This window comes from Callorhinchus milii, unplaced genomic scaffold, assembly GCF_018977255.1.
Source record: "Callorhinchus milii isolate IMCB2004 unplaced genomic scaffold, IMCB_Cmil_1.0 Scaffold3, whole genome shotgun sequence".
NCBI classification, from domain to species: domain Eukaryota; kingdom Metazoa; phylum Chordata; class Chondrichthyes; order Chimaeriformes; family Callorhinchidae; genus Callorhinchus; species Callorhinchus milii.
In genome coordinates, this window is record NW_024704744.1 from 71,743,223 (window position 1) to 71,765,249 (window position 22,027).

General features: G+C 38.3%; 1 protein-coding gene across 1 annotated transcript in view; it reads left to right on the top strand.

The window, feature by feature from the left end:
- The window catches only part of abhd12 (abhydrolase domain containing 12, lysophospholipase), a 53,939-nt gene that overhangs the window by 26,740 nt on the left and 5,172 nt on the right, over nucleotides 1–22,027 (top strand). Inside the window, exons 5-11 of the mRNA XM_042333012.1 lie at nucleotides 53–172; nucleotides 1,873–1,903; nucleotides 5,410–5,455; nucleotides 14,408–14,537; nucleotides 17,864–17,901; nucleotides 18,843–18,922; nucleotides 19,495–19,577. Of these exons, the coding sequence (XP_042188946.1) occupies nucleotides 53–172; nucleotides 1,873–1,903; nucleotides 5,410–5,455; nucleotides 14,408–14,537; nucleotides 17,864–17,901; nucleotides 18,843–18,922; nucleotides 19,495–19,577 (528 nt within the window). The remainder of the gene's footprint in view (nucleotides 1–52; nucleotides 173–1,872; nucleotides 1,904–5,409; nucleotides 5,456–14,407; nucleotides 14,538–17,863; nucleotides 17,902–18,842; nucleotides 18,923–19,494; nucleotides 19,578–22,027) is intronic.

The window sequence follows — 22,027 nt, forward strand, 5'->3', positions numbered from 1 at the left end:
TAGACAGTGTCATACTCTTTAGAAGACTAATCCACTCTTTTTTTACTAATAGGCACACAGTACCAGCGAGTCTGTGGAAAGAAGCTCAGGGAAAGGATGAGACGTGGTATACAGGAAGCTTGAAATCAGGCCATTCCATTATGCTTTACTTCCATGGCAATGCAGGCACCAGGTAATGCGACTGAGTACTGGTGTTTTAATCTCTGAGCTTTCACCTCTTCCTTTCTGCTCTTGAACAGGCTGCTGATTTCCAGCTTTAGGTCTCCTGTCACAGGAGAAATAAGTAAACTACACTCTTCTCTGAGATTTGCCAAAGCAAATGATAAAGTGATGATACTGGCACAAGACTGATAGCTAATAAGCAAAATCACCTTTAATCATACTCAGGTTAGTTGGCTTTTCCATGTAAGAATAGATAAACCCACACATTGCCTTTCAATGTCAGTTCAGTTTTAAAAATCCTATCCCAAAGTATATTGTAAATAGTCTCCCTGGTCATATTTTTGAAGGAGGGAAGATAGTGTATTCATGGCTGTTAAATCATATGTAGTATAATGACATTTTTAATTAAATATTTGAAGCACAAGTGAACTTATATAATAACCTTGAGTATACTAGCATTTAGTTCTGTCCAGTAGATTGCAATATCATAGGTGACATTGTTTGATTATAGGGGGAAATCTATAGGTTGTTTTGGTTTTATTTTAATTTAATTTAGAGAGGGAAGTGTGTGATATATATTTGAAAGGTATTCAGTTATTTGATAAATAGATTGACTTTTCTACTACTGTAATGTAACACACCTGTAACTGAAGCAGCTTGTATTATGGCCAGTAGCTATGATTTCCTTTTCAATTTCGCTCTGAAGGATGACACCTTTCAAATTCCTGATGCCCAATTCTTTAATTCAGAACCGGTGTACTTTGCAGGATCACGAGGGCACAAACTGCCTTGGAGTATAATTTAAAATTAAAGCTGTCCTTGATATAGTGAATTTGATACCTAGAAACGATCTCTGTATCGATCACCCTGCACCTAGAAAGGAATGGAACATATGAAGAATGAAAAATGACTACAGTAGTTTCTTCATTATTTTTTTGAAACAGAATCATTTTATTTTTCCTGCACAATTTCTGTTTCTGTTAGTGTGGTCAAACTGGGAAGTTTCTGAGGTTCATGACCGCCTGAAAGCCTTCCTTTTTGACTGTGCTTACGGTCACCTTCCCCCCCACCTTCGGCTCAGAGTCAGGCTCCGCCACTGTTAAGCGCTCTGAGATGTTACCCTGCGTGGAGGGCGCTATACAAGTGCAAGTTGTTGTTATTGTTGTACTTTTGCCATAAGATGTTTTGTTGAGAAGAGTTAAACATTTCATTCTGTTACATTTTCAGCGTAAATAGAAAAAGATTGGAAGCAGCAAAAATAATATGGTTGTAAATTAGAAATGTTCCTTTAATGTCCTTCCCGCCCCATTTTCAAATCCTGCCTAAAGACCTTCCTTTTTGATCGTGCTTACGGTCACCTCCCCTCTAACCTCTCCCCCTGGCTCGGGGTGAGCCTCTGCCACTGTCGTAAGAACATAAGAATTAGGAGCAGGATTAGGCCATTCGGCACCTCTAGCCTGCCCTGCTATTCAATAGGATCATGGCTGATCTATTCTAACCCACCTACCCGCTTTATCACCGTATGTATCCCTTAATCACTTTATCTACAAGAAATCTATCAATCTCAGAGAAATCTATCAATCTCAGTCAAGCACTCCGTGACCCTACCTTGCATGAAGTGTGCTGTATAAATGCAAGTTTTTGTTGTTGTTTAAAGAGACGCTTTCTTTCAAATCTGTTCTAATTTGCTCTTTTTGTGTATGTTTGCAGAGGTGGAGACCACAGGGTACAACTATATAAGGTAGGCAATATCTTTATTGAATTAAAATGATATGTACCTTCATTACCTTAGAATGTTTTTCCACTCTTCATGCATGCAAACATCATTGGCCAAGATAAAGCATTGGTCAAAGACAATGTATCCACTGAGGTGGATAGATATTTGTTAGGTAAGTATATCAAGGGATTTGAGGCAAGGGCAGATAATTGGAGTTCAGGTACAGATCAGCCATGATGAGTTAAAGAAGTGTTAATAATGCAAAACAAAAGGAGAGCAGCAGAGGCAGACTAGAGAGAAAACATGTGTCTGGGGCCCAGGTGATATGCTAACGGACACCATCATTAACACCTCTTTAACCCATCATCCCATGTCCTCCATCCCATTTTCTCATTTGTCTTCCTTGCCCCTCCTCCCTCCTCTCTGTTAGTCCTTAAAACCTCTCCCTCCCAACATCCCCCTGTTGTGACGAAGGATTGTGAACCCGAAGTGTTGACCCACTTTCCTTTCTCCATAGATGCTGCCTGAACCTGCTGAGTGTTCCCAGCGATCTGTTTTCGTTTCAGATTTCCTTATTTCCATGTTTTCTTAGTAATGTTCTTCAACATCAGTTTAAGAATAGACTTTCCCCACAACCCCCACTTGACTTTTCCCATTCATTGTTCCTACAATTTAACGCAGCTGTAGAACAGCCTCACACGTTACGTTAGTATAATTTCTATTACCCAACACCATCTTGTGCCTTTGATTGAGACAAGTATTGCCAATTCAGTGTATATGGATGCCAAAATCAGAATAGGTTTTTTTTGCTACATAATCTATAAATTGAGCATTGATATCATATATAAATTGATACTAATTTCTACTGGAGCTTCAAAACTTTTTTTTAAAAAAGAGCTTTTTCATCCTGTTTTTGAGTGGATATGGATTTAAAATTAATGCCTTTTAGGTACGGGAATAGCATTGGTATATGGAATTACAAATGATATTGGACTGCTGCAGTGAAGGAACATATCAGAAGAAAGCCCAAATTAGAATAATGTTTTCTTTTATCTTTTCCATCTTTTCATTGTTTCAGGACGAAACCTTGGGCAAGTTTCCTTATTCCACATGCTTAATAATAATCCCTTCAACACAAAACAATAATAAATTGGTCATTTTCAATCCACGACTGTTTGTGGGACACTGCTGTATGCAATTGGCTGCCGCGTTTCGCCCACAAATATATAGTCAATTCACAGTATACTCTGTGAAGCGCTTTGAGATGTCTAGAAGACGTGAAAAGCGCTATATCAAATGCAAGGATTATTATTATTATTATCTTTATTGATTTGCTTTTCACATCCAGTCATCCTACTGCTGCGAAATTTCCTCTGTCGGTTGGGAGGATAGAAAAACCTGGAGTTTAGACTTTCTGTAGTCAGGCTTCATTGGTATTTAATGGTAAAGTGTAGTGACTTAACTTTCTCACTAAGCTGATGGTTTCAATGTCGGCCAAGGCATTCTAAATAATAGTCTTCTTGTTTACTGTTCACTTTTCTATGCTATAAATCTATTAATGTGAAATTACAGCAATTCTTCGATCAATTAAGTTTTTGGAGTCACATCAAGTACATTTTGTGAAAAGATAGAAAGTTTCACAATAGTGAAACTATTTTAAGATAATAATAACCCTTACACTTTAATGGCAAAATGTCTCAAAGTGCTTCATAGAGTTTTATGTCATACGTTGTGTCTGTATTTGTAGGCAAATGTCGCAGCCAATTTGCACACAGCCTATTCCACAACCAGTATAAAGGGAATGAACAATTTTATTTGCTTGATTGTTGATGAGGAAACTCCCTTTTCTTTTTGAATAATATCAATTTTTTTAACAACCGCTTAAATAGGCAGACAAGACCTCAGTTTAACGTCTCAACTGAAGGAAGGTCCCTCCAAAATGTAGCGCTGCCCAGCAGCGGCCTGGCTGTGAGCTCAAAAGGCCTCTTGTATTGAATATAATGTAATTTATTTATTCAACTGCATTGATCTGTTGCAAATGTATCTTCTATAATTCACTGTTTTTGTTGAGGTAACTTTTGTGTAGCTTATTTTTCGATTTACTTTCAAGTTTCAACATTATGAGAAATGGAACAAATCCAGATAGTGACATAATAATAAATAATAACGTATTTGAATAACAACAGCAGCAACAACAAAATTATATTTGTAAAGCGCCAGGAGAACGTCCCAAAGCCTTGGACAATCAGTGTTTTGAACCCAAGCTGGGGGTCGGGATCGGTAGGCTTGGGATCACGGAGGATCGGGGAGTGTGTATAAATAACCTATTTGAATAAATAACATACCTTGCGGCATTATGGTTATTTTCTCTTTTTTACATGAAGATTTTAAAAAAGCTTGCATTTTTAATTGCCTTATCGTGTCAGAACATTGAAAGTGGTTCATATCATAGGTAATTATTATCCAGTGTAGAGAATGTCTTTTTGTAACAAACAAGGCAAACAATTTGTGCCAATAAAACCCAGAAACAGCGATAAGGTGAATGACCAATGAATCTGAATGACAACTCAATATCATGTGAAGCAACAAATTGCGCCGTGACATTGCAAGCTAACGTTATGTTTAGGTAACAGTCTTACTTTGTTGTGATTATAAGATAAAATGAACAAAGTGACCATTACAGAAGACTTTATTTAATCCCTTGTGAGCAGTAAAGGCAGCTGCATTCCTATTTGACTGGTGCGTTTTCAGTACTTTGGGGTCAAACAAACGAGGAAGGTTAAAAGTAGAAGTGGCAGCAATAGATTGTAGTGTCTGGCATCATTGCAATAATGTGTTATTGGTGATTGTTGCCAGATTCAATCTATTCTTGGAAGGTATTGAAAGTTCGACTTAATAAATTAGGAACTCGAGAAACTTGGCCAATCCCCTTGAAATGTGCGATCGTGAAGGTACAACTGTTAATCAGATTTGCTAAATCAGATTTAGCTTTGTGACGTCTATAACACTTTGCTGTATTCAGAGTTGACTACTCTGATCTCTACAGTAAATTTATTTTACACAATGTGAAGGCTTCACACGGTAACTTTTAATAGAAATCCTTTTTGGAGGGGCGGGTGGAGTCTACATAAATCAGTAGCAATTATAATAGTAATGTTATTACAGAATAATTAAAGGGAATACAATTGGGTCCCAGATTCCTAAACAAATCCACCTTGAAGGGAAAAATGTCAGTGAGATTGACAAGCAGTTTTGGACCTCAAACGCATGGCGTTTCACTAGGCATTAGGCAAAGCAAAGGCATCTTTGGGTGCCAGAAACCTGATTATTGATGAGATGTGCTTTAATGATGACCTTTACAAAATGAAATAGTTTAACAAGATTGCATATTTTTGTTCGGCATTTGTAGGCAATTGAAGTTTCATTGCTACTTTTGTCCCATTAGAGATGATTTTATGCAAATGTAATTGAAACATTGACTTGTTTGTCATTCCAAGTCTATATCCTATATCCTTTTTTTTAACTTGCAGGTGCTCAGTGAACAAGGCTTTCATGTCATTGCGCTCGATTACAGGGGTAAGTAGCTCTGTAAACCAGTGTATTTAGACAGCGAGTTTCTGTGTTCTTATGTGTCTGTAGGTCAAGCTTGAATTATAATAATGCATTTTCATATCAATCTTCATTTGTAGGACTGTGTAGTAAGAAAGCACTGGTGTGATGTAGGGTCAAAATAGTAAGCTTGATTGATAGGGAATGCTGCATGAAGACAGTAGACTAAATAGAGCATACAATGCATCACAAAACTAGAAATGATAGTGTCACAATTTAGGTCTCCTGACTTTTGAGGCAATGTAATCCAATCTCAAGAGTATGATTTAGAATGTACATGTACATGCGATTGTCACAAAATTGAAGACGAATGTCAGAAAATATGAACTTGCTTCACTTCTCTCTCCTCCTTTCCTCTTATTTTTATCGATGCATAGTTCTGTTAATCCATTCATGTTTATCCATTCTCTTTCCCAGTGTACCATACAATGGTAAGGGAAAGACTTGCACTTTCAGTTGTTGATTTGCCAACATGTGGAGTGCCATGCATACCACCTATACATGGAAATTCCCGAAATATCTATTGGAAAGGAACACACACACTCTCTCTGGAGGGATGCAGCTGAGAAATTTACGGAAAATCTGTTTGCTGGAAAAGATGTGTGGATTTTGAAAGCTGAAAATGTCTTTCAGCATTTAAAGGGATTAATGCAGTGCTGTTTACTGAAGACCGCAACTAGAATTAATGAAATAAACATCATTTGGTAATAGAATATCCCTGGAACTATATATATATATATATATAGTTATAATATATTTTATAGATATATAATATTTCAGCATGATTCAGGATAGGTGGGTGTGCGTATGTGTCACTTTTTTCGCAGTTTGTTTAGTGTGTGGCATGGGCAAAAATGATATAAAGGCTGTGCTTCAGTTGTTTTGCTGATGTGATAGATTTAATTGGCTGAAAATGTGATTCACTGGTGGTTGACTCATTTCTGGAGGCTCAAGGGAGAATCTACCGAACTTTATTTTTGCCTTGAATTTACGTATGTGTGTTAAAAAAGTTTGTTTGACGGTTCAAACTATATATATTTTTAAAAAGTTTTAGTTTCATATCATGAATGGAATATTGGATATTAGAATTTACAATCTGGTTTTAATTTCATGAAATTTGTTGATAAATTTGTCAGATCTGTGGTGTGGGTCAATTGTGCTTTTAATTATTTGTTGGCATCAAATGCAAGGTTATTATTATTCAGTGCTCAATGCTTTCAATACACCACCTGAGAATCACATACAATTTCAAACTCTATCTAATCCCAAGTCTGCAGTCAGCTACAGTGGGTACAAATGTTGTATCTCTTGGGCTGGGGGTGTGAGTGGGAATGTAAGTAGGGTGTCCTTGGAGCTAAGCAGTTCCAAGGTGACATTTTTGGCAACAGAATATCAGAATCGAACCAACATTTTGCGGTGGGCTCAGGAGTCCAGTTCCTGAGCAAGGCGTGTCTGCGGTTCTCCAGGACACCGCTGATGCAGCCAGCCAGCCCGGCTCATCGGCAGGACTTGGAAGAGCAGACCAGTCATTGGGAACAGGGATTCTACCCATTCAGCTCCTATTAAACCTGCAAGTCAAAGTCCTAAAGGGTAGGGTTGTCCTGCTGAGCAAACCAGATGGTGCTTTCAATGGCAAGCTATCCGGTTTTAGCTGGTTAGACTCCAGCAGTTACCCCAACACCAAGGGGTGAGGGCAGAGGTGCGGGAAATAGGGCGGACGCGGTCAAGGGCCTTCGCTATTACTGTCGATGGGAATCCTCGGTCGAGGAAAAATGAGGATATCTCGGTTGCTCTGGCGTGGAAGTTTGCATTGTCAGAACAGATGCGACAGAGGCGGAGGAACTGGGAAAATGGGATGGCGTCTTTGCAGGAGGCTGGGTGGGATGAGGTGTAATGAAGGTAGCTATAATAATAATAATCCTTGCATTTGATTTAGTGCTTTTCAAGTCTTCTAGACGTTTCAAAGCGCTTCACAGAATAGACTGTAAAGTGAATTGATTGTTTATTTGTGGGCGAAACGCGGCAGCCAATTGCGCACAGCAGTGTCCCACAAACGGTCGTGGATTGAAAATGACCAATTTATTATTGTTTTGGAGGGATTATTATTAGGCATGTGGAGTAAGGAAACTTGCCCAAGGTTTCGCCCTGTCTGGAATTGAACCCAGGTGTCTCGCTTGCAAAGCGAGTGCTCTAACCACTGAGCTACAGGACTCCAAAGCTGTGGGAATTGGTGGACTCATAGAAAATGTCTGGGGATCGTCTGTTACCTGACATGGAGATAGTGAAGTCGAGGAAGGGAAGAGTGAGAGATGGTCCATGTGAATTTTATGGAGGGTGGAAGGTGGAAGAAAAATTTATAAATGCTTCTAACTCTCTGCGAGAGCAGGAAGCAGCCCCGACACAGTCAACCATGTACCTCAGTAGGTACAATGTAACAGCTCAGGGAGTGGACCTGAGTAGGACCGGAACAAGGAGTGTTCCAGGTGGCCAACAAACAGGCAGGCGTAGCTGGGACCCATGCGGATTCCCATAGCGACACCTTTTATTTGAAGGAAGTGGTTGGAATTGGATGTGAAGTTGTTCAATGTCAGAACAAGTTCAGCCAGGCGGAGGAGCGTGGTGGTGGATGGAGACTGGTTTTGCCGTTGATCAAGGTGGAACCGGAAAGCCTGGAGGCCGTCCTTGTGGGGGATGGAGGTGTAGAGGGACTGAACGTCCATTGTAAAGAGGAGACGTTCAGGACGAGGGAACCGGAAATTGTCAAAGTGGCGGAGCGTGTCCGAGGAGTCACGGATATAGGTGGGTAGGGATTGGACGAGGGAAGCAAAAATGGAGTCCAGATAAGACGAGATTAATTCGGTGGGACAGGAACAGGCAGAGACAATGGGTCTACCAGGACTGTCCTGTTTGTGGATCTTGGCGAGGAGGTACAGGCAGGTTGTGTGGGGCTGGGGTTGAAGGCTGTAGGAGGAAGGTCACCAGAGGAGATGAGGTCATTGACAACCTCGGTGATGGTGGCTTGGTGTTCAGCTGTGGGGTCATGGTCCAGGGGAAGGTAGGAGGAGTTGTCAGAGAATTGACGTTCGGCCTCTGCCAGGTAGAGGTCCTTTCGCCAGACAACGCCAGCGCCTCCCTTGTCATTGGGTTTAACAGTGATATCAGGGTTGGTCCTGAGGGAGTGAGGAGGTGACGAACACATGGATAAGTGTTTCGACTGCATCTGGGATGAGTCTGAGTCTGAAGCAGGCAATGTAGTGAAGGTCGAGGAAGACGTCCTGGTCAGGGACCGGATGTGGGGAAGGAAGGACAGCTGTGGGTCGAACCTGACCCTTAGATTGCACACTGGTTCGGTGAGTGTGAGGGATAGGCCGGGGAGGTTGAGGAGGTCAATGTCTTCTATCTGTCAGGATAGAAAACATTGACGGGAGCCAACGAATATGCACAAGGGTCAAACACCTCTAATTTGTGCCCTCCCACCCCAAAGCTGGTACAGATCAACCTTGCCTTTGTCAGTTGGGGTTGTAGGCCAATCCCTCTATGACAGATGGGACTAAGATGAGAAGGGGATGTGAAATTTTGACCACAGCAAGTCTATTCCATTTTTATTGGGACTAAGATTCCTTCTCCTTTAATGTTCTGAGCTGCCATTTCACTGAGATGAAGCAAAATAATAATGTCAAATAGTACTGATTTCTTACAATTATATGAGCCTGAAATAGAAATGTTACACATTACATGCTAGTTATTAGACAGTAGATGATTAGAAATTTTGCCCTTTAAATCTGGATCCAAAGCCAAGAATCCAGCTCAAATTGATGCAACGAATGCCTTCTCTGTTGGATAATTATAAGGGCTCGAAGTCAAATGAGTTTGCGCAGATTCAATCCAGTTTCAAGTGAATATAAATCCACAACAACAAAGTATCCACAATTTGGCACTTGGTAACCAGAGTACTCTTCTACGATCAGGGGTTAAGGTGGATTTTTGGAGTCAAAACAGAAGTCGTATTATCCAGTATAATGCCTGACATAGCAATGCTTTAGACTGTTACTTGGTGCAAAAAAAATTCAATTTCTCAGCAATGACATTTTCACCTTGATCAATATGAGATCCAGTTAGATGGAAATAGATGCTTTTAATATGTAACATTTTCTTAAACACCAATAGATTTCCAATAGATTATACACTACATTCCAGTTATAATACCTCCCTTTTTAGCATACTTTGCTTAAAGCGCTGGTGTCCTGCAGTGGCCTGGAAGTTGACCATTTCACTGAACTTTGCTTATAATTTGGCCTCTGTGATACTGGACCTAGAATACCATGTTATAATGGGATTACCCTGTATAGCCTTTCTAAATACGAAAGATTGGAGAAATTGAATAATTTGCTTGCAAAGGTTTTATTAAAGGGTTTTTACTCCACTACCAACTACAACAAGGCACTGGACAGACAGAGTTACGGACGCGAGCTGAGGGTCGGGGTGGGGGAGGGTAAACTACACTCATTTATGTCATCATGCCAGCCTAGGATTAATACTGGTGCATTCTGCTTGTGACCTTCTAAGCGTGGTATCAAGCAGTGCTGATGTTTACTGATACGCAGGTGTGATTTCTTCAATATTCTTTACAGTAGAATCCTGTTAGGTGTGGTATGCCAACAGGCAAATCAATGGCTTCGAATTTCAGAAGGAGCTACATACAATTAGTGTGATTACTGCGATAGTACTGAATCAGGAACAAATTAAAACTGGTGAACATTTGCTTCAGTTAGATTTGCTGATGGTGTAGATATTTAACTAATTTTTCAACTCCAATGACAACAAGCTGACTGTTGCGCAGTGTAAGCAAAAAAGATTCTATTTCAAACAATGCTACAAATTAATTTTCAGTGGTGCAATGATCCTGACTTTCGCAATATTTTTATGGAACTGGTAGATCATACTTCTCATGTTGAATCAGAGTTTTGAGTTCCTAAGGATGTACTCTGCAGCAATAGGTCAATTTTAATCAATCATTTTTGGGTCACAAAAAATACAGTCAATTCACTTTAAAGTATATCCTGTGAAGCACTTTGAGATTCTCAAATATGTGATAAGAATTAGGGTCTTTTCAATTCCAAGAATGTTTTTTTAAAAAATAAATGCATATTACTATTAGATTTGGATTCTTAAAATATAATATATCAGATATCTGAGTGTTGCGTTATAATGCTGAATGTGAAATGAGCTGGAGCATATTGTGTAAAACAGAAACGGATTGAGTAAATGAAGCCATAAACAGGAAATGTTTGCAATGTCAGCTCAACGCTGAAAGGCATTAAATCCTTGAATCGCAGTCCATTCTATGTTTAAGCAGGTGAGATAGTTTATCTACAGGCATGGAATTTAAAAGCAGACTGTATGCTTCAAAAGCAGACTGTAGACTATCAAGTGGTGAGACTGTACTTGGATTACTCCATGCAATTTTGGGTGCTGTGTCTGTATTTTATAATCTGCGACTGGGTCATGTAGTACTTGGAATTCTATCTATTCTTGGTAAAGAAACAGCACCCGGAGGAGTGCACCAGTCCAATTCCAATGGCACATCCAGCAAGAACAAGTGAGATTGTCTGTCCAGAACCTGCTTAAGCAGCATTCTCTCTGGTGCCTTTGCTGTGATAAAGACACACTAGAAGATTAGAACCATAATGTTGTATAACAGATTGTATAACTGCCGAAAATTCTCAGCATCCAGTTACCCCAATTATCCAGTTTCTCAAAGGTACACAAAACTGTCTATATCTCAGAACAAGTTGCCATTAAGTTGGCAGTCTCATCAAGCTGGAGAGGCTGGTGTCAAAATGAAAATGTTAGTTATACAATGGAGAATGCTGTTCTGAGTTAAGATTCAGGGGTAGAGGGAAGGGAGCTTTGCAGCTAACCCAAAGTCTTTCTTCATCTGGATTCACCTAAAAAAAAAAATTTTATTATTGCCTTTTTTGAGCAATAAATAAAGGTAAATAAATATCAAGTACCGGAGAGAATAACCAAAACTTCCTAATCTTTGGAGTCTTTTTGAACCTCTTGAGAAATTATTAGTATTTAAGCTTTTTTGGATCTTGAATATGTTGTGATTGTTAGAAGTGTGGTCTGACTGCCCAGACTGACTGTTTCCAGATAATGATAATAATAATCCTTGCATTTGATATAGCGCCTTATCACGTTTTCGAGAGTCTCAAAGCGCTTCACAGAGTATAATGTGAAGTGAATTGACTATATTTTGTGGGCAAAACGTAGCAGCCAATTGCGCACAGCAGTGTCCCACAAACGATCGTGGATTGAGTGACCAATTTATTATTTCTTTTTGAAGGAATTATTACCTCCCGGAAAAGCAATCTGCCAATTGACTAACAACCGGGTCCTATTTACTGCTAGGTAAACAGAGGCGGCTAGACTGGCTCAGTCAGTAGAACTCTTGTCTCGGAATTTGTAGGTTGTGGTTGAACCCCATGTTGGGACTTTGAGCTCAAACCTGGATCTCTCAGATAAGATCTTCCTTAAATAATGGAATTTCTGAAGCTGGTAGCAACACTTGCTTGGTCTTTACCTTCGCAGCACCCCTGCTGCTCCATTGAAAAAACTTTGATGCTCTATAGATATTAGTAGATCAGTGGGGATGCTGGGAGGCTGTGTAAGAATTTCAGTGTCCACCTCAAAAATAACAAAGCAGCGCTAATTCAGAGTCCAGTGATTTTAAGGTAAAACTTTTATATGTTGTGTTAACTATTTTATAATTTTTTTAATAAGAAGAGGCATACGTGTTTATGTAAAATGGCAATTTACATCTATCCACAAATCCCCCCCCACCCACAAATGTACTAGTATTCTGCTAATGATAGGTAGGAAAATAATAAATAGGCAAATCTTAGTCTGTGGGAGAAGGAACATTGTTTTCAGAACTCAGTGATAACATTCGAACATTGAAAAATGGTTAATTGTACTATTTTACTTGTTAATCCCTTTGTGTATTTAAGAGAAAACATGATGCTTGCATGATAGAGAAGGGAATGGAGGGAGGGATATAGGTGAGGAGTGGTGGGCCCTGTGAGGACTAAACCCACGTGTATCGATTAGTTGGGCTGAATGGCCTGTTTCTGTGCTGTATCACTCTGTGACTCCACGCATAAAGGAAATAAGGCAAACTATATGATGTTAACCGCAATAGGTCTGGTAAATGCAGGAATGTTAATTGTTTAGCACTTTTTACATCAAACGTCTCAAAGTGCTTAAATAAGCATAAACTATTGCCAAGAGGCAATTAATCATTATTGTAAGGCACAGTGACTAACAGAAGTGATGTTGCATTTGTGATCAGTTGCACTACAAACTGTCTTTATTGTGTAAATAATTATATTATAGTGAACACTTTCATCATTGCTGGTTTAGGATACATTCCATCAGTCAGTGCTAAACAACTCCAGCAAGTTTAAAAAGTAACTTGGTGCTTTTGAGATGTTCTATGTATGTACGTTTTTTTTTAATTGACTTCCTGGATTGAGAACTGGATATGAGGTAGGAGGATTCAAATTCTGGTGGGTTCACTCAGCCCTTGAGGGTGATAAAATCAGTACCAAAATATACATCTTAAAATATCTCTGTCTCTATGTACAAGTATATATCCTCCTGGGAGTAGGAGGGGGAAGAGGGAAATCAGTCTTGGCTGCTTAGGCCTCATTATTGCTTAAAAGTTATTTGGAGGTACCTGCCAAAGAGGAGTACTCTGCCTACTTGTAGTTGATTAACACAAGAGATGTTTAAAATGCCTATGAATTTTACCCATTATCAACATTTTGTGGAGTCCTGTAGCTCAGTGGTTAGAGCACTCGCTTTGCAAGCGAGAGACCTGAGTTCAATCCCAGGCAGAGGGCGAAACCTTGGGCAAGTTTCCTTACTCCACACAGAGCCTAATAATAATCCCTCCAAAACCAAAAACAATAATAAATTGGTCATTTTCAATCTACGACTGTTTGTGGGACATTGCGTTGCGCAATTGGCTGCCGCGTTCACCCAAATATACAGTCAATTCACTTTACAGTGTGTTCTGTGAAGCGCTTTGGGACATCCTCCTGACGTGAAAAGCGCTATATCAAATGCAAGGATTATTATTATTATTTTTGCAACAATCATTCAGCTGCATTACTGTATCATTGTGTGGCATACTTTGTACCATTTAATCCTTGTAAGGTGAAGTATGATTTTAGGTTAGATTCTGGTGCATACAGTGCAGATGTTATTTTGTTGTTAAAACAAGAACGCTTTGTGAATGATCAGCAGCTCTCTATACGAAAATAGAGCAGGATATCATAAAGAAATCGAACAAATCGACAAGTCGAAGTTTCATAGAAGTTATTGATTTGTTCTTTTTAGAGGTAACTGTTAAAAATGTAAATTTTACAACAATATGTTAGACTGACCATATTTTGTAAACCGAATCATGGGACACATATACAAAAAAATTGAACTCACCAGAATTCCTGATGCTGGCACAACTGGAGAAGATGGTTGGATTAATTGCTATAGTTCTCTGATGAGTGATGAGTGTATCTGTTTTAGAATAATATTGTTGCTCGGTTTGCGCTGAACTCAAGACGGGTAAGATTTGGCCAGGCACACAACACCTCATCTGGGAATTGTCCCTGGAAATCAGGGATGTTGGGTCACCCTATTACATACAGTCAATTCACTTTGTAGTATATTCTGTGAAGTACTTTGAGACTTCTTCCTCCCGATGTGAAAGGCGCTATACAAATGTAATGTTGTTGTTGTTCTCAAAGACGTGATAAAGTGCTATGTCAAATGCAAGGATTCTTATTATTATAAAGCAAATTTTGGAAGTTTGGAAATGGCCGGTTTAATCTTTTTTGTTTCTTTTTAATGCAGGATGGGGGGATTCAAAAGGGACCCCTTCAGAAAGTGGCATGAGCACTGACGCTATCTACACTTACAACTGGTTGAAAGCAAGGAGTGGTAAGAGTTCAATCTACATCTGGGGCCACTCATTAGGCACAGGGTAAGTGGAATCAACTATTGTACAGTAAAACTAATTTAAGCCGTATCAGATGGGATATAACATGACTTGAAGTCCAAGTTGCAGGCAAACTGCATAAATTGTAAAAATCCAATTTAATCAATAATCTATACTGCATATGACATAATTCAGTGTAGGTAAGTGTGTTTTTCTGTACACGCGGTGACTGGTCAAGAATATGTTTCCCTCGAATCAATGTAGCTGACCGATAAGTGTGGGAGTAATGGAGGGTAGGGGAGTGGTGTTATGAGTTAGGAGGTGATTATATTAATACTGAGCAGTGAAAAGAAATCTAACTAGTTTGGATAGGAAACTGAATGGGACTCGGGTGAATATATGACTTAGGCAATTCAACAATTTATAAAAATAAGACTTATGCGAGTTTTACTGGACTTGTTTACAGGAATAATATCATTTACATTTATATGGAGCCTTTCACATCGGGAGGATATCTCAAAGTGCTTAATTGGGTATCTTTTCTATTGGTGAAAATCTTCTAATATTAAGGCATTTGATGCTTTATTTAACAACATTGTTTTGTGGAAATATTGCTGCTTCCCCTCTTTGTTCTTTTGCATACTTGTTTATATTTTAAAAAATGGATACTGTAATAATTCGACCCACATCTGGTAGGACATTATTGATATGTTTGAGAGTGTTACTGCTACTTTTATTTGGCATGTTTTTAATCTGTATCATGCCATTATCACCAGTTCCTTCCTGCTTTGATTTTTACAACTACATCAACTTGATTCAGTTGCATGTGTGAAGCAATCAAGTCAATTTTAAATCTCTGGTCTCTGATTAGTTCCGAAACAATCCAAAACTGCTGCTGTCTCCAACATGAAATGTGGTCATCAGGAGGAAGAAGAATATTAAACCTTACGTGGATGTGCTTGATGTGCTGGAAATGGGAAAGCATTTCTTTCATTGCTAGAGTATTTAATCTAGGTGAGGACGAAGACAGGACTCAGTTTAACGTCTTATCCAAAGGATGACACTACTGACAATATAGCCCTCCTCCAGCACTGTGTTGGAGTGTAGGCATAGACTGTGAGTTCAAAGTGCCACATGAGTCTTGAACCCACAACTTTCTGACTCAGAGGTAGCATTGCTACCAACTGAGCCAGGCAGCAAGCAGCAACATTAAAATTACTTTCATTTGTTCTAATGGCATAAAGGGATACTCTTTGAATTCAGTACTTTATCTGTGCATTTTCACTAGATTTAGAGATGTTTTGATGTTAGACACTATATAAAAATGTAATCTCATTCATTCATTTTTGAGCCTTATGTATTTTCCAAAGACTGACTAGGTAAGTATGATTTCCAACACTTGAGTCTGATGCACATTTTTTAGGAGATATTTAAGAAGATGAAGATCAAACTAATAAGATTTTTTAAAAAAGTGTGTAATATGTGATCAAAATAGTTGTTAATGGAGTGGATTATTTTGTGACCTTGTGGTTGCAGCAGTCTTTTTTTCATAAGCAAAATCATATCACTGTGGCAGCATGTTAATCTAATCTGCTCCATCCTTTTCAGAACATTGTAGAAGAGCTGTAGCAAAATGCTGGGAACGAGGGATGTTATTTATGCAACAGTAAAATCTATTTTTGGCACAATACAAACGTAACTAATTTGGTCTCTTGCACTCAAGTATTCAGCAGATTGTGTTTAGCCATAAAAAATATTTGCAAACAAATTTCATGAAGGAGTCCTGTAGTTCAGTGTTTAGAGCACTTGCCTCGCAAGCGAGAGACCTGGGTTCGATTTCTGGTGGGGTGAAACCTTGGGCAAGTTTTCTTACTCCACATGCCTGATAATAATCCCTCAAGAAAAAAAGAAAAAACAATAATAAAATTGGTTACTTCAATCCATGACTGTTTGTGGGACTCTGCTGTGCGCAATTGGCTGCCGCGTTTCGCCCACAAATATACGGTCAATTCACTTTACAGTATATTCTGTGAAGCGCTTTGAGACGTCTCGAAGGCGTGAAAAGCACTATATCAAATGCAAGGATTATGTATATTTATTATGTTTATTGTAGGCCTTTCTAAAATGCAACTCCACAGAATGTATTGTGCAAAAGCTTAAAATACAATAAAATAACCTGTGGTCTTTAAAAGATCAATAAAAAGAAGAATTAAACAGAGGTTCTGGGAAATCACAGTCAATCAGCATTTGAAAGAGAAAAACAAGCTGTTTCAGGCATAACTTAATCAGACCAGATGTCAGGAAACATCAACACATTGTGTCTATTTGAAACTATTTTTCCACTTGTCAATAGAGTGAGATGTATTCCCATTTAATTTGATGATATACTTTCTTCAGTGAGGCTGTTGTATTAAAGCTATAAAGTTTCCTGTGGGTAATGCTCCTCTCCCTGGTTTTGATTAAAATATGGTTGGATTGAAATGTGCATTTGGTGGAAAGATTGGGCAGGAGAGATGTGGGTTTGTACTGAGTGTGAAACGGGTAAAGCAGAATACGAGGGCAGATGCTAAATCAGATTTGGGGTTCAGGAGTCCAATCGCATCATTGATGTGATGTTTGCAGAGTTGATTTGATACTGTATGGAAGGCTAATAATTGAGGAATGTTTGACTTTAGGTATTTAGTAGATTTTAAAGCTGTAGGAGAGGTCTACAGGTAAAAATAAAAAACTTTTTTTTATTTCTGATACCATTTTAAGAGCAGTGGAAAGAAAATGCATTTCTTTGTGCAAAGAACAACGACTGAATAAAAAAGTCAAACTAAACTAAAGGCCAAAGAGATTTTTTTTCTAACAGCTAACAGTTAAGTAAACAAATAGCCATATGACATATATAATGGGCAGTTGAGGTTAACTGAAAGGATTATAAGAGGGTCAAATAAAAGCAGATTGAAGTAGTAATTTTAAAATAAGTTGTTTAAATAGCTTTTTGAAAGGCCCCAAATAAAAACTGAAGCAACAAGCACTTTGCAAAATGTTAACTTTTTTATTTTGAATGGAGTAAATAAAATACCAAATGAGGTTAGTTTAAGAATTATTTTATCAGGTATGTTTAAACAACAACACATAATTACATTTGTATAGCACCTTTCATGTTGAGAGGACGTCCCAAGGTCCTGAACAACAATATATTGATATTGCAAAGGAGTACAAAGAAATTACCATGTGTAGGTCACACACATATATGGAACCCTATCTGGGTTAGATATTATGACACATGATGATGGGTTTCTCCATATCAGACATCTGACTGACCAAATGAAAATTTATCAACAAAAACTAATTTCTCTTGCATTTTTCCATATCTCTTTCAGAGTTGGTACAAATGTCGTAAGGCATCTATGTGAAAAAGGTAAACCATCTGAAGCAACTCACTGCATTTTAATTTTTTATCCAGTTGTGCTTTATCGCAAAGTAAATTCACAATATACAACAGACAGCATACCAAACATAACAATTTAGTTTTTCAATGGATGGCATTGCTGCTGGTTTCTATACCGTCTGCTGAATAGATCGGGTCACTGTTCAGGTTGTAAAAATAAAAACGGATACAAGAGGAGGCCAGTGGGCCTGTTGAGTTTGTTCTGCCATTTTATCACTTCAAGGCTTTTTAACTTTTTAATATTTCTCCCTCTTTCTTGATATCCCATTAATAATGTTGCTTTCTTTCTCTAGACTGTAGCAAAGCTGTTTTGTCTTTTTACACCTTAAAATCTAGAGTTGCAAAGCTTTTTTGTAAGGAGTAGAAGCTGTTCATGATAATCTGCCGCCCTAGGCAAAACTTAGTGTGCTGCCTTGAGAGATGAATTTACCTTAAAACACCTACCGGCCGCTGCTGGGGCTAGACCCCTCCCCCCACCTGTCTCAATTTCACCAGTTGAGCATTCAAAAAAAAAACACTTCAGTTAAAGGCAAACTAGGCAACTGCCTAGGCCGAAATGTGCCGGCCTAAGCAATTGTCTACTTTGCCTAGAACTAAAGCGATCCTTGTTAAGGAGGTGAAGTTCTTTGGAAGGCTGTAGAGCACTGGGTGCAAACAGTGATATCTTCCTAACCAGATTACATGACACCGACCAACGATGAAAAAATAATATAAATTGCTGATTAGCAATACTGCTTCTCTGCCTTTTGGCTAAGATCAAGGATAGTTTCTGTGCTTATGTTACTCCTTGAGATATGTGCCTGCCAGAAAGATCTCCTGTTGAGATTTGCTTGTGCATTACGAGGATTGAGCTCCTGCCTTCTGCCCACTGTTGTCTGGAATTGGTTAATAGATTCCATTCTCATTCTTAGAGACCCCTCCTGGTGCCTTAATACTGGAGTCTCCCTTCACCAATATTCGAGAAGAAGCCAAAAGTCATCCATTTTCACTGGTAAGTAGAAGATAATCTGAAAATATAAGCAACATCTTGTAGTGTACATTGTAGAATAAGATGATACATGATGATACATTTTATACAAGCAGAGAATACAAAATATCAGTGATTACATTTTGGGGGTAAAAAAATGCACATTGCAGTTAGAATTAGTGTGTCTCAACAAAGTGATAAGTCGCTTTATCAATTGCAAGGATTATTATTATTATGTTAATACAGTTTAAATCACTCTTAGAGATAATTTCTTAATGGCTTTCAGTGATAGGTCAGCCAGACCAATTACACTGCCATTTTAGATATGAATGGATGTTACTTTTCTTAATATATTTGAGCTTCCTAAAATAGCTACTTTTTGCAGGAGGTTGATATTTTGTTCACCAGGTATTTTGTCAAGCCATTTTTGAATAACGCTATTAACAGTCTCAGTTGCATTGATGATGATTATTATTATAACATGCTGGTAATGAGTTTCTGTACTTGAATTCAGGCTGGTTGCTTTGGATTTTCAGCTTCTTAGAACATTTTGTTAGAAAAGACTAATGGTTGCCTAATGTTTGCTGATATTTCAGATCTACAGGTACTTTCCTGGCTTTGACTGGTTCTTCCTGGATTCCATCGCGGAGAACAATATTATATTCCCTAGTGATGACAAGTAAGTTTATATATTTTTTGAAAAAAATGTGAAACCTCTGTCTGTATATTGCACCATAGATTTTAAATGATATTGTATCAGTAGTTCTCTCCCCCTCAAGCATCTGCATTCTGTTTGATTATTTATTACCATGTTGTTGACTTTAAAACTATTCATTTGAAAACAGTTACTGAGAGCAGAAAATTCTGCCAGTCTAGGATTATTATTTGTTATTATTAATAAAATAACAGTAATCCTTACTATTATTAATACTAATAATAATCCTTACTATTTGTCATTAATAATACTAATCCCTACATTTGATATGGTGCCTTTCACAACAGGAGGTTGTCTCAAAATGCTTCAAAGGATTTACTGTAAAGTGTAATGAATGTATTTTGTAGATGGTGAACTGCTTAGCAACACTTCACATGTCATATGCAAGTACCTTTTAGTATTTCGATAACAGAAAGGATGCTGTTGTGGGGTCTGAAGCTCACGGTCTGGAAGCTTTTACAATTTAACAATTTTCATTCTGACCATTTAGCTTTTTTAAAATAATATTTCTAGTGCTAAAAAATACAGCATTCTGAAACCTAATTGAAGTCATGGGATTTTCTCTCTTTTTCTTTCCCACTCCCATAAGGTGTAAGTTCTTGGCCCCTGGTTTGGTCTCCCCGGAAGTGGAAACATCTTCTCTATGTCTACCTTATTTTAAAGACATCTATTTGGTCACCCCTCAGCCTTCTCTTTTCAAGAGAAAAGGGTCCAAGCTTGTTCAGCCTTTCCAGATAGGCATAACCTCGCAGTTTCTGTATCATCCTTGTAAATCTCCTTTGCACCTTCTCCAGTGCCTCTGTATCCTTTCTATAATATGGGGACCAGAACTGCACACAGTACTCACAAGTGTAGTCAAACCAAGATTCGATATAAGTTTACCATAACTTCCATGCTTTCCATTTCTATCCCTCTAGAAATGAATCCCAATGCATGGTTTGCTTTTTTTTATGGCCTTATTAACCTGCATCGCTACTTTTAGCGATTTGTGTATCTGTACCCTTTGCTCCTCTATCCCATTCAGATTCTTATTTTCCAGGCAGTATGTGACCTGCTTATTCCTCCTACCAAAATGTACCATCTCACACTTATCTATATTGAAATTCATTTGCCAATTAAATTCCCATTCAGCAAGTTTATTAATGTCTTGTAGTTTGTTGGAGTCCTCTTCAGTATTAACTACTCCCCCCAGTTTGGTGTAGTGCCCAAATACTGAAATTGTCCTTTCAAATCCCCGAGTCCAAATTGTTAATGTAAATTGTGAACAACAGTGGTCCCAATACCGATCCTTGTGGAACAGCGCTTCCCACCCTCTGCCAGTCTGAGTAGCTACCCTTTACCTCTACTCTCTGTTTTCTGTCTTGCAGCCAGCTTGCTATCCATTCTGCTGTTTTTCCCCTGACTCCACATGCTCTGACCTTATTCATTAGTCTATTATGTGGTACCTTATCGAACACCTTTTGGAAATCCAAATATATTACAGCTACTGCATTACCCTTGTCTACTCTTTTTGTTACCCCTTCAAACAATTCAATGAGGTTGGTCAAGCATGACCTTCCTTTTTGAAATCCGTGCTGACTATTCTTTATTATATTTTTGGTTTCTAGATGTTTTTCTATTACTTCTTTCAGTGAGGATTCCATTATCTTTTCTACCACCGATGTTAAGCTGACAAGTCTATAGTTCCCTGGGCTTGTGCTATCTCCCTATTTAAATATATGTGTAGTAGGGACTCTGCTATCTCTTCTCTAGATTCTTTTAATATACCGGGATGCAATCCCATCTGGACCAGGGATTTTATCCTCCCTGAGTTTGGTTAGTTTATTGATTATCTCCTTCTTTTTAACTTAAATGTATTTAAATCATTTTTGTTCTCTTCCACTATCATGTCCACCTGATCTATCTCCCTGGTAAATACTGAGGCAAAGTAATTATTCAATATTTCTGCCATTTCGCGGTCACTGCCTGTGAGCTTATCTTATCCATCCATCCCTTAGTGGCCCTATTCTTATTTTGATTTTCCTTTTGTTATTTTTATATCTATAGAATATTTTACTACTTTTTATATTCCTTAATAATTTAGTTTCATAGTTCCTCTTTGCCTTCCTAATTTTTTTTGACTTCTTTCTTAACCTCTTCGTATTCTTTTTTGTCATGCTCTCCCTTGTTGTCTTTGCACTGAGTGAACACCTCTTTCCTCAGTTCAATTTTGCTCTTACGTCTTTATTTATCCATGGTGTCTCATTATTGTTTAACTTTATCTTGTTTTTTTAGCAGAATCCATTCTGCACTCTATTGATCACCGTTTTAAATGTTTCCCACTCTATCTCTTTGTTTGCCAATATTGTTTGCCAATTTACTTTCCCAAGTTTCATTCTCATCCCCTCAAAATTAGCATTTTGCCAATCTATTAC